The following is a 13,165-nucleotide window of genomic DNA, read 5'->3' as shown; positions in this document are numbered from 1 at the left end:
CAACATTGAGCTTTACAAACTAAGTTTCTGCTGATTAACAAAGTTTCCCTCGTCTAACATTTGATAACATCATCATCCTCACAGTCCTTATCTTTTTTTATTCACGTGACAAAGAGATACAGGATCCGGTTCTCCTCAAAGCAGGCTGCGGATCCTCATCAAACAGCTGGTAGTATGGAGTGATATTTATTACATTTTTGTTGCAAGCAAAGCATCCATTTTCTAAATGGAAATTTAAAAAAATGCACATTTTGTAAATTTAAATACAAAAAAATCCAATCCAGAAATATATAATTGTCTTCACCTCAGGCCGATACAAATGCTAACATTTACCAATAAAAATGTTGTTGCCATCGGTCATGCAGGGCAATAGAAATGCATCTTTGTTCTTTGCTTCAGAGGAAACTCCGCCCCCACATGTTTAGAGGATGTGATCTGTGAAAGTTAATAAAACTCAACTTTTTTTTTCTTTAAAAAAGAAAAAAAGAAAATATAAAATAAGTTGAAAGAAATTTTTGGAAAAAAAATATGAAAAATACATTTTGATATCAAATCTGAGATAACAGCAAATTTACTCTAAAAAAGCATTTATTTTTTTTTAAATTTTTATTTCAGGATTGTATTTGTTTGAGTTATCAATTTACAGAATGGGTTTCTTTAAAAAATTGCATTTATAAAGTGTGCTCATTCCTTGCAACAATAATGGAACGAATTTCCCTCCATAATGGTGTTTGTCTCCTGCATGCAGCTGATGTAGCTGTAGTCTCCCCAAAAGAACAGAAAAAGATGAATGCGATGGAAGTTTCCATCCTCCACACAGTCCGATCAGTGCATGGGACCCGGTATAACTGTGGAGCTGATCCGGTTGTAGTCATGTTGGGGTTTGGATGCATGCTGTGGTGTCGGTGGCTGTGGGTCAGTAGTGCTGCGGTGTACAACCTGCTCCTTTCTTCCGCACTCCATCCCTTCTATTCTTAATTCTGCTTCTGCTTAATTTTTTTTTATTCCTTTTTTTAACTCTGTTGTATCACTTAAATGCTGTAGTGAACATCAGCTGCCTGCATTTCAAATGTTTTATCCTAATATTAATATTGCCGTGCATATCCGAAACAAACTATAATAATTAGCTAGTCACTGTTGTTACAATGCAACAATAGTGACCCTGTTATTAAATAATGTAGGGATTTTATACATTGCCTGAAACTACACTGCATACATCCTAAAAAAATTGACTTGATTAAATAATTTAAATAATATTTCTAATCCTGATTTGTAGTCCAGGTCAGAATGATCCATAGTATGATGTCAGAATGTGAGACACGAGGGGAAGTTAGTTATTCCAGCCATGTAAAAGAAAGACTAACGTCTGAAACAAATAATGGTGAGTATTGAAATAATCATCAACTAATCGTTTAATCGTTAACTGGAGTGTAGACTCTAAAACACGCCTTACTGAGTGACAAACTTGGAGCACCAAAATTTTAAAAATGATGTAATTATTTTGTATTTAAGATAAAAAAAAAAAAAAATGGCAGCTCAATGACGCAGTGGGTAGCACTGCTGCCTTGCAGCAAGAAGGTTCTGGGTTCAGTTCCCGGCCCGGGGTCTTTCTGCATGGAGTTTGCTAGTTCTCCCTGAGAATGCGTGGGTTCTCTCCGGGTACTCCGGCTTCCTCCCACAGTCCAAAAACAGGACTGTTAGGTTAATTGGCTTCTCTAAATTCTCGTTAGGTGTGAGTGTGAATGGTTGCTTTGTCTTTGTGTCGCCCTGCGATGGACTGGCGACCTGTACAGGGTGGACCCCGCCTCTCGCCCATTGACAGCTAGAGATAGGCACCAGCTAGCCTGATGTAGTCCTACTCATTTCTAGTCAGAATATGAGTCTGATGCTGCTCCATAGAGCTGTGATTATGGGGCGTGTTTTGAACAAACCAGGAAAAAAATGCCTCTGCACTCAATTGGATAGACCTACAACCAATAAGAGCAACGGAGTGCGTGACGTATGTTAAGCAATGCATAGTTGTTGTCAACAAAAATCAAAGCGTGCAGTTTCACGCCTAGAACAAGAAGGTTAGCCTTGATCGCGTTTCTCTGTTCCTCTTTTAAAATTAATTTGCTGTCGATATCTTCTAGAACAGACCTAATAGCAGAATCTACTCACCTCAACTCTCCAGCGGCAGCCATTGTTGTTGTCACCCAAGCGCACTTTGGTGACGTGGTTGATTACGTTACTGTTGATCATCTGTCCATCATCGTATAAAGCCCACCCTGACAATTTGATTGGCCCGCCAGATATTGGGCGAGCATACTCGCGCTACTATTGAGCAATGCCAGACCGAACTTCCCGACCTCAAACGTTGTGGGCGGGACTAAGTTCGGAACGGCACCCAGGCTAGAATAATTTGGCAGGGGGGTTTATATTTACTAACAATTTGAATGAAAACACAACAAAAACACACAAATAACAAACATTATGCCAGCAGGACGTGGTAATATTTCAGAAAAACATTGTATGCAACCAGTTACTGGTGTATAAATAAAGAAAAAACATTTAAATAATGTTAACAAGCACCTTTAAGCTGAGCATAAAGGTTGAAAAACATAAAAGACCAGATCAGGAGGTGCAAACTAATGAGATCCATTGAAGTGCTTACTGCTAGTCCCCCCCCCAATGCTTTCAAGCACTGCTTTGCATCAGCCGCCCTCTCTGTCTCCTTTAACTCCGTCCAGCTCACTTTCTTTTACTCCCTTATGTCCGTGTTTCCCTCTCCCGCTGTCCATCTATCCTGCAGCGGCTACGGTCCCGGAGCAGAAGACGGTCACCCTGGATGTGGACGTCAACAACCGCAGCGACCGAACCGAGTGGTGCAGCTGTTATTACCATGGCAACTTCTCTCTTAATGCTGCCTTTGAGATCAAGCTCCACTGGATGGCCGTCACAGCTGCAGTGCTGTTTGAGATGGTACTGAGATGTGGCACAAAATGGGGGTTAACTGGATATAAATGAGTCCTGCAGAAAAAAAACAAACTACTTTAGATTCTGGATTGAACAACAAACGCGTCCTGGGACTTTTTTAAAAATGTTTGGTTTTTTTTGGTTAGGTGCAAGGCTGGCACAGGAAAGCAGCCTCCTGTGGCTTCCTGCTGGTTCCTGTTCTAGAGTTTCCTTTCGCGCTGACATCCTATCTGTACGGAGACCCGCTGAGAGCCCAGCTCTTCATCCCTCTGAACATCCAGTGTCTGCTGAAGAACGGCAGCGACAACCTGTTTGAAGGTACACATCTCCTTCTACTAGTCTGTTCACCTAAGTTATGTACCACTGAATATTAGAACAATGCTAACAAAAAAAAAAAAAAGTTTTCAGTTCCACTTTGATTTCTGTTATTCAGTGTTTCTATTTCACTGGTTTCTTTTCCATTTTGTGTTATATTTATGTAGTTTGGTATTTTTTGAGTTGCTCTCTGTTGCCCCCTTGTGTTCTCTTAGCTCCTTCTGGTAACTTCTGTCTACAACTGCTCCCTATCAGATAATTAGCACTCCCATTGTTTCTGTCTACCATATGTTTCTCGTCATTCCTTGGTTCTCGTGTGTTTTACTCTGACGTCTCCTGTTTTTATTTTTTTTTTTGTTTTACTCTATTTTGTTTTTGGACTTTACCTTGTGTTGACTTTGGTTCAACAATAAATCAGCAAAAAAAAAAAAAAAAAAAAAAAAAACAATGCTAACAATTGCTTTTTTTTACATAAAGTCACTATATTACCAGAATTACAATTTATTTCTCGTAAGAATACGACTTTTCCTCCTAATGTTTCAAAATTATTGAAATAATATTTTGATCTCATACTTTTACTGTAAAAAAATTATTCTCATGATATTAAGACTTAAAGCTACAGTGTGTAATAATTACAGGGATATACAGTCAGGAATGTAATATATTATACATAACTATGTTATTTATCATCATCTACGAGCTCAGCCTCTTAACCTTAATATTTGCGTTGCCTTAGAATTCGTTATTTATAATTACATAGGAGCGGGTCTCGCAGCCATGGAGGCAGACATCTTTGCGCTACGGCAGCCGGAGCCAACAAACTAGCGATTGCGAGATCGCCCATTACGCTCGAAAGTAACTACGGCAAGTTGAGAGAGATGAACTGAGACGGTACTGAACAATAGATGGCAGTATTAAAATTATCTATGTAAACAAACCTCATCACTTGAGAAGGTAGGTGATGCGGACGTCGTGGAAGACATTTTGTCCCGTAACGCTCGCCGTACTGTTGGGGGGGAGAAGCGGTGGGGGGGGAGATGTTCATGTTGCTGTGGTCTGCAGTCTGGACGTTAGATGTCGCTAAAAATTACACACTGTAGCTTTAATGTTCCAAAATTTTTTAAATAATGTTTGGAACTTATACTTTTACTGTAAAAAAATTATTCTCATGATATTAAGACTTAATTATCGTATATTATAACTTGATTTGCATAATAATACGACTTTGTTCTCATAATGTTACAATTTTATTTGTGTAATTTTATTCTCGTGATGTTATGACTTTATTATCACATTCAGATTTAATTTGGTAAAGTTACAACTTCATTCTCACAATGTCGCAACTTTTACTTTTTATTGTTGCTTTTTCTGGTAATGTTACATCTTTTTCTTTTTTTTCAGAACTTTTTTTTCTGTATTGTTAATTACATTTAAGTTTATTTTCATGTTACAAATTCATTCATTTTATAAAATAACATATTTTCCTGTAATATTAACACTTTTCTAGTAATGCTGTAATTTTCTCATGACGTTACATCAATTTTTTTTTTTAAATTACGTGTTTTCGTCTCGCTACGATTTTTTTTAGAATATTTCGATTTTATTGTCTCAATTTTATCACTTTTTCAGGACTTTAATTTCATAACTTTATTCTACTAATCTTGCAACATTATTCTCATAATATTATCACTTAATTTCAGGTTTTCTTAAAAAAAAAAATAATAAAAATCTAAAATCAGTTTAAAGCTACAGTGTGTAATTTTCAGCGACATCTAGCGGTCAGACTGCAGACTGCAGCAACATGAACGTCTCCCCCCCACCGCTTCTCCCCCCCAACAGTACGGCGAGCGTTACAGGACAAAATGTCTTCCACGACGTCCGCATCACCTACCCTCTCAAGTGATGAGGTTTGTTTACATAGATAATTTTACAGATAGTATTTCATTAGTCTGTGTAGGGTATAGATTTCATGTAGACTTAAGATAATAAATATACCCGTTATTTTTTCTACGTCGTTGTGACGTTTTGGTGAGCTGCTTTGCATGGTGATATAAACAGACGAAGTAATTGTAGTCATTAGTTTAACAGCGAGATTGTGTTCGCTGGAAGAATATATATTCCCCGTTAACAGAGTCCAAGTCTTGTTTGTGGCACGGGGGTTACAAGGCAAGGAAGAGGGAAAGGAAGAGGGCAGAGAGGCCGGGGTGAGCGTGCAGCTGGGGCCAGGCGAGAGAGGGGAGCCAGCGGGGTGACTAGAGCAGAGGAGGAAAGGCTTGAAGATCTCCAAAGGAGCCGGAGAGAAGTAACCGAGGTATATATCCAGAAAATTATTTTACAGAAAATTACTGAATCATTACCTGTGAAACGTCAGGGACGTTGCTGAATAAGTATACTGGAGAGTAACAGCATCATCACGCCGCATGTTATTGTTTTAGACAGGTCTGAGCATCCTGTACTCCAAAAACTGCAGTGATATTAGACAATTGTGTGTATAGGATTAATTACCTGTCCAAGAGAAAACTGGCAACTTGAGCGTCACTTTGAAAACCTTTTTCCTCCATCAGTGACTTCCATCGTGTAAATGCCGTGCCAATGTTGATCCGTGTTTTTTGCCGTTTCTTGTCACTCTTGCGTTTATTCTCGTCGTGTTTCCGCTTCTTAGATGACGGGGGTTCGGTGTCCGCCGCTTTTCGTTGTGATACAGAGTAGGCATGATCCTCCATTCGTCTGATGTTTGGCCACACAGTGCCAAACAGTTTGCAAAGTCACTCACGCCTGCCGCCTTGTTTACCTTTCTTGTTACCGAGGCGCAGTATACCTGCTTCTTCTTCTTCTTTGGTTTCAGGCAGACTAAACGCTTCTCAGGCATAATACTGCCATCTACTGTTCAGTACCGCCTCAGTTCATCTCTCTCAACTTGCCGTAGTTATTTTCGAGCGTCATGGGAGATCTCGCAATCGCTAGTTTGTTGCCTCTGCGCTGCCGTAGCGCAAAGATGTCAGCCTCCATGGCTGCGAGACCCGCTCCTATGTAATTATAAATAACGAATTCTAAGGCAACGCAAATGTTATGGTTAAAAGGCTGAGCTCATAGGTGATGATAAATAACATAGTTATGTATAATATATTAAATTTCTGAATTTATATGCCTGTAATTATTACACACTGTAGCTTTAAAGAAATTTTTGGGAAAAAATATGAAAAATACATTTTGAGATGAAATCTGAGATAACAGCAAAGCTTTTTTTTCCTCATTTGTACAACCTGGTCCTTTTCTCCAACCCTTCTATTCTTAATTCTGCTTCTGCTTCATTTTTTTGCTTCCTTTTTTTTAAATCCTAAATTTTCGTTTTGCTACGATTGTTTTTAGAATATTATGATTTTATTGTCTCATTTTTATCACTTTTTCAGGACTTTAATTTCATAACTTTATTCTACCAATGTTGCAACATTATTCTCATAATATCATCACTTAATTTTAGTTATATTACGATTTAAATCTCATAAAAAATATGCCTTTTTTTCTCATAATCAGTGAATAACTCTTTGCCTGGCCCTCATACTGATGGGTATCATCTTTTTTGGGATCATCTTCTCTGTTGGAGACTCACTCTTGTCTTCTTGATGCTCAGACTGCATCACTTTGTCGTTTTATCCAGCTTATTATTGAGAACTAAACCAGGTTCTGGATGAGGTCCAGACTTGTTTTTTTTGTCACATCTCCATCCATTTTCCGTCACGCTTATCCCAAACGGGGTGGCGAGGGGTGATGGTGTCTATCTCCAGCTGTCAATGGATTACAGGCGGGGTACACCCTGGACAGGTCGCCAGTCCATCACAGGGCAAAACAGAGACAAACAACCATTCACAGACACACTCACACCTAAGGGGACTGTAGAGAAGCCAATTACCCTAACAGTCATTGAGGAGATGATGAGAGCGTGGCTGAGGGAGGTGTATGTAAGGAGACCAGGTGTTTTTTTTCCACGCATCACCATCGCTGTTAATCTGTGACTCCATGCGTGCCCATCTCACAGCCGATGTGAAAGACAAGGTGAAACAAATGAACGCTGTGCTCGCTATTATTCCGGGAGGTCTGACAAAGGAACTTCAACCGCTCGACATCGGTGTGAACCGGCCGTTCAAAGTAAGGCTGCTTTCACAGCAGAAGCAGCGAGTTTACATGCAAAATCAATGGTTGACGCGCGTCAAGGCGCAGCAAAAGGTCCCGCAGCGCGTTTTGAGCAGCAGGCGCAGCGCCTCGGGCGCGTTTAAGCATCTGACGCGCCGCAAACGTGCTGCTGCTCGAGACGCGCCACATCAACCAGTCAGAGAAGCTGATCTGGTAACTGACAGCTTTTATTATCCTGCTGCCTGCAGTTTGGATTATTTTGATGAAAAACACCTACCAGCTGCCGCCGTGAACCGCGAGGAGACGACCTGGCCAGAGGCTGCTGTTGAATTAAGTTTTCAGGTGGACTTTCTCACTTAAAAACATATCAAAATTACTTTATTCCCACTGATCACAGCAAATATAGCTGCAAGGCAAAGAAAGGATAGAGTAGCTCCGCCCAACGCGCGTCAGACACACTTTTGGACCGCGCAGCCAGAGCAGCAAAGCTGCTTCAGCCGCGCGTCAGAACTAAACTGGTACAATCCAAACTGCAGGCACCAGGATAATAAAAGCGAACATATTCTGCCGGCAGATTGCTGCATTTTAAGTTAATTTAGGCGTCAATAAACTGTTTAAGAGGAGTGATCACAGCGCTCTGATCATTAGCGATGTGTCTGTCTCACGATCAGCTCCCAGGTTTGATTAATAGCCTACTTTGTAAAAAATACATGAATAAAGCACAAACATACTCAGTTTTGCTCCCGCTCTATTTTTAAATACGCAGTAGAGGTATTTAAACGTAGTAGAGGACATGTACCGGTATATAAAACCCGTGCCCTTTAGTCTGGTGCGCCTTATGCGTGTGTTAAATACAGAAATGGGACACATAACTGAGACTGCGCCTTTTAGTACGGTGCGCCTTATGGTCGTGAAAATACGGTAAATGAATAAAATGATAAAAACAACAGAAATCATAATGAGGTTGCCCAGGATTTCATCCAGACTCTTTGCCAGCTTCATCTACGCCAATGAAATACTTACACTGAAAGTAAAGCGTTTAAGGCCAAGTTAAAGATGCAGTAAATAAAAGTTTCACTCTTAATCTTCCAATGCGATGAAGTCATTTAGATTTGATCGAACGTTGTACGCTGATTCAGCAGCGATGTGAATCACATTTGTGTTGCTTCCAAATTTTAGCCACGATTGAACAACATTTTGAGTCCAGCCTTCTTCTCGTCTTCTTGTTTGCTTGTCATCCAACAGGTTTTGAACCAGAGACGTACTGGGACAGGATGCAACTCTTCCAGGAAGCCATCCTCTACAGGTCAGAGCTTTGCACTTTAATCGATGTTTACATCTTTTAGTGGGATTAAAAGTTTCAGTTTTGTTATTTCTTTAGACGTTCATCTTTGGAGTTTAAAATAATAAAAAGTTTTCCCACAGCTGTATGGAGCAACATTAGCTTAGTGCTTTTTCTGTTATATGTACAAAATATATAGAATGAATTTTGTTTCATTGTTGCAAGAAAAGAACACATTTTGTAAATGGAAATAATAAAAAGTTATCCAGAAATGAAACATTAAAAATGCACATAAAGAAAAGTTTTGATAATACCTTTGTTTTTTCATATTTATTCTCTGTTTTATTTTTTCAATATATTTTTATAGATTTCCTTTGCTTTGATCAAATTTTAATTATTCAGATTGATTTTACATATTTTATTCTTTTCAAATTGCCTTTTAAAGATCATTCTCTTCACGTAAGGCAAGGCAAGGCAAATTTATTTGTATAGCACAATTCAGTACAAAGACAATGCAAAGTGCTTTACATGATTAAAATACAGGAAGATAAAACAGAATCAAAGCAAGTAGGAAAAAATAAAAAAAAGAAATAAAATAAAAAAAATGCAGAAACAAAAAAGAATAAACATCAAGCCCACTATAGATGCTTTACACATATTGACCAATAAAACATCGTTGCTGACGTCCACACAGACCTCCTCACTCCAGAGGAAATCCCGCTCTAAGAAGAGAAGATATTAGTTAAAAAGACTATTTTCAAATCTAAAAATTAGAAATTTTAGGTTATATTATCCTATTTCAAAATATAAGATCTGTGATCGTTTTCTTTTCTGATAAAAAGCAGTTTGAAAAGATAAAATATGCCTGTACACCAGGCCAACAATTCCCCCTAACGACCTCCCCTTTAAGAGGCGTAGACCAGTATCACATCTTGCAGGCTAATAAAATACCCCATTCTAAAGAGTTGGACCCGTTCTTCCCGTTCAACATTTATGTTTTCTAAACCAAAACAAGACTTTTTTTGGTCCACTCTTCAAAGCCTCGATCTCAACTCTATTTCTGACATTTTAAATTGTAAAAGCTTCCTGGATGGGAAGAGAAACGCCTTCAAGCTTTGAAACTAAGTGGATTGTTTTTAAACTTTTCTTTTTGAATAAAATATGAAACAATACATAGAAAATGTGCAAAACAATATCTGAGAAAAAAGCAAAGTTTCCTTCAAAGTTTAATTTCTTGATTGTGTTTTATATTTGAATTTTAAACTAATAAAACCTGCCTTTTGTTTTCCAACAGCAATGGTACCAAATTCACTCTGTAAAGATGCAGCTTCTTCTAGATCAGTGTTTCCAAACCTTTCTTGACTTGTTTACCTCTTTGTGCATTTTGTCTTACCATGAGTCTCAGTCAGAAGTATTGATGATCGTCCAAAATGGAACGTAGAATAACTGAAATAAAGACTGATCTCTGTGAGAAACAGAATGGAGATACAAAATATATTTTGTCCCGGCTTAGACAGTTTAATGCCTCTAGAAGGACTGAGTAACTATTATTATTATAACATTATCCAGGGTTCCTGCGGGTCCTTAAAAAGTCTTAAAAGGCATTGAATTCTTCAAAATAAAACTAAGGCCTTAATTGGTATTAAAATGTCTTAAATCAGTCTTTCGTAGGTCTTAATTTTTAAAACATCATAAATAGGATTATTTTTATTACGATTTACTTTTGTAATCTAAATAAAACGTTAAAATTGACAATTTTATTTTTTTTTTATTTAAAAAAAAATAACGGCTCGCCATTATTGGTTCCGTCCCGATAGCGGAACCAATAAAGCGTTGTTGCGGCCGGGACATTTGGGAGATGCACCATTAACTTTTTGTCTGGAAAATATGAGCAAGTGTAAATGTAACCAAAATAGTCTCCAGCCAAGAGTTTCCTCCATGGCTAAAACCAGGGAACATACATGAGGCTCAGTGGATTTAGTGCAAGAAGTCATTCAAGCTCAGAACGATGGGAATTAAGGCAGTGGAGTCGCACATGCGAAGCACGAAACACAAAGCGTCAAAATGGAGTTACAGAGAAACAGCCGGTATTTCTCAGTTTAGTTCCACCCTTGTCTCTGCAACGCCTCCACTTATCACCAAATCAAACATACTAAGAAAACCATACAAAGAAAAATAGCTGCAAAAAAGACTTAGCACTGGTTATGTTGGGGCTTTAAAACTGATTTGTTTTGTTCCCTGCTAAAACAAAGTTTGTGAATTCAGTTAAATAATTGTTAAAAAATATCTGTCATTGGTGTGTTTTTAGCTTTCTTCCTGTATGGGAAGCTTTTCAAAATGTGAAACATTAGTGCAGCGGTTTATGTTAAAATAAACCTTTGGGTTAAGTTGATGCAAGCAGGTTTTTCTTGTGTTTCTTGTGAATTTGGTCTTAAATTTTTATTTCAAGTGGCATTAAAAAGTCTTAAAAAGTCTTGAATTTAACTTGCCTTATGCTGTAGGAACCCTGATTATCTAATTTTGTGGTTTTTTTTTTATCCTATTTTATATGTTTTTATCTTTCCTGTCGAGAAGGTGAATTTCCCCTCTATCCATCTATATCTTTTAATTTGAGCATTTAATTTTTATAATTATAAGCATTCCATCTCAAAAAATAACATAGATATGTTGCCTGAAAGTTAGTAAGGAATAAAAATAAATACAAAAATAAAATCATAATATAAACCTGTATTTATTAAACTGGAGCTCCTCTAAACTTCCTCAAAATCACATTTAAACTTGACGAATTGGGAACAAAATACAGAATAAAATTATCGTCAGATTTACTTAATTAGTTTTTAACATATAAGAAAAACTTACATTTTGGTTAAAAAAAGCTTGTTTAATTTTTCAATTGGGTCCTCACAAAGCAAAATAGAGACCCAGCTCTATTTTATTTTACTTCCTTAGAAATACAATATTTTAATGTACCCCTTGCAATGCATTTGCGGACCACCAGGGGTGCGTCTCTTTCATGCTAGGCGGTTTCTTCTCCTCCATCCAGGTTCGGCTTCGTGCACGACAAGTTTTCTGCCTCGTCTTTCAATTTCCCCGCAGAGAACAAGCCTCAGTACATCCATGTTACAGGTTTGCTCCATCGCAGCATCAAAAATAAAAACTCTCTTCTGTTGTGAAAGAGGAAATCTTAGCTGTCCCTCATTCCTCCAGGGACGGTGTTCCTACAGCTGCCGTACTCCAAGAGGAAGTATTCAGGCGGGCAGACTCGGCGCCGCAGGAACTCCACTACTTCCAACAGCCAGAGCCCGTTCGGCGGCGAGGAGAGGGTGGGCTTTTACTGGGCCTACAACACAATGCTGACCAAAGCCTGGAGGACGGGGGTGCTGGGGGATGAAAGGCTGGCCGACCGCCTGCTCAGGGACCTGACCGACTTCTGCTCCAACAAGGACAACAGACTACAGAGCTTCTGGGACAGCTGCCAGGAGAAAATGAACTCCAGCGCCCCCTGAAAGAACCAATGTTCACGCTTCGACTTGCAGACTGAAAATAACTGAGATGAATATTTAATTTTACCGTTTCTGGAGATGAAGGAACCACGGCGGGGTGGGTGGATGACCCGGTCAACAGCAGAGGTTCTGGTTTGTTCCAGCTGCAAACAAACCGCTTATTTAAACTGAATCATTTCTTTTGGTTTTATTTCATTTGGCCAAAAGTTTGGAGACGCTGAAAGTATTAAAAACATTTTTCACATCAGTGTAGTGAGTACTGTCCCAGTCTGTAGATTTTCATGTAATATGTTGATTTTTGCTAGTGTGTCTAACAAGAAACGGCTGCTATAGCACATTAATAATAAAACAACAACTCATCCTGGTAATTACAGGTGAGTTTGTTTCCATGGTGATAAGTTTATGTAAACTTCTGACTTTAACTATAAATAGCTTAATTTATATAGATCTTTTTCTTGTCTTACTCAAAGTATTTTTCATGATCGCTCAGTTCAGACATAAGAGGGCGAATTAGTCCTAGAACCTGATTACTTTCCTCGTTTTTATTAATTATCAGAGCTGGAGGTTGATTTTAAAAAACAATTAGACACATTGTGACTTTTATTGGCTTTGTTTATCTTGATAGTTGAAATTACAGCTGAGAGCTAAAAACGAATTAATTAATTAATTTGGTCCTCCACTTCATTTTCCTAATGTTACGACTTTAATCTGGTAAAATCTGTTGCCCTGGCAACCCATACCATGAAGGTCCTAGAGAGACATTGCTTGGTTCACTTCAGCAAGCCAACAAGCAGCTATCAGGACTGCTGCAGTTTGCTTATCGCCATGGAGATGGAGTTGATGATGTCATCTTACACCTGCTTCAACAAACCCACTGTCATTCAGACAAGGCAGACAGCGCTGTGAGGATCATGGTCTTTGATTCTTTGGTCTTTGGTCAGAATTGTGAGAAGGAAAAAAAGTCCAGAATTGTGAGGAA

General features: G+C 38.5%; 1 protein-coding gene across 5 annotated transcripts in view; it reads left to right on the top strand.

Moving 5' to 3' along the window:
- The window catches only part of depdc5 (DEP domain containing 5, GATOR1 subcomplex subunit), a 65,566-nt gene extending 53,133 nt beyond the window's left edge, over nucleotides 1–12,433 (top strand). For all 5 annotated transcript variants that reach the window (XM_038283564.1, XM_038283563.1, XM_038283566.1 and 2 more), the window contains 5 exons: nucleotides 2,792–2,961; nucleotides 3,102–3,273; nucleotides 8,647–8,707; nucleotides 11,727–11,809; nucleotides 11,891–12,433. In XM_038283564.1, the coding sequence (XP_038139492.1) occupies nucleotides 2,792–2,961; nucleotides 3,102–3,273; nucleotides 8,647–8,707; nucleotides 11,727–11,809; nucleotides 11,891–12,189 (785 nt within the window). In that variant the 3' untranslated portion in view covers nucleotides 12,190–12,433. The remainder of the gene's footprint in view (nucleotides 1–2,791; nucleotides 2,962–3,101; nucleotides 3,274–8,646; nucleotides 8,708–11,726; nucleotides 11,810–11,890) is intronic.
- The last annotated feature ends 732 nt before the right edge of the window (nucleotides 12,434–13,165 follow it).

The sequence above is a fragment of the Cyprinodon tularosa genome, unplaced genomic scaffold, assembly GCF_016077235.1.
Source record: "Cyprinodon tularosa strain WSP-4 unplaced genomic scaffold, ASM1607723v1 ctg195, whole genome shotgun sequence".
Classification (NCBI taxonomy): Eukaryota; Metazoa; Chordata; class Actinopteri; order Cyprinodontiformes; family Cyprinodontidae; genus Cyprinodon; species Cyprinodon tularosa.
This window is presented reverse-complemented; position numbering and strand designations above follow the sequence as displayed.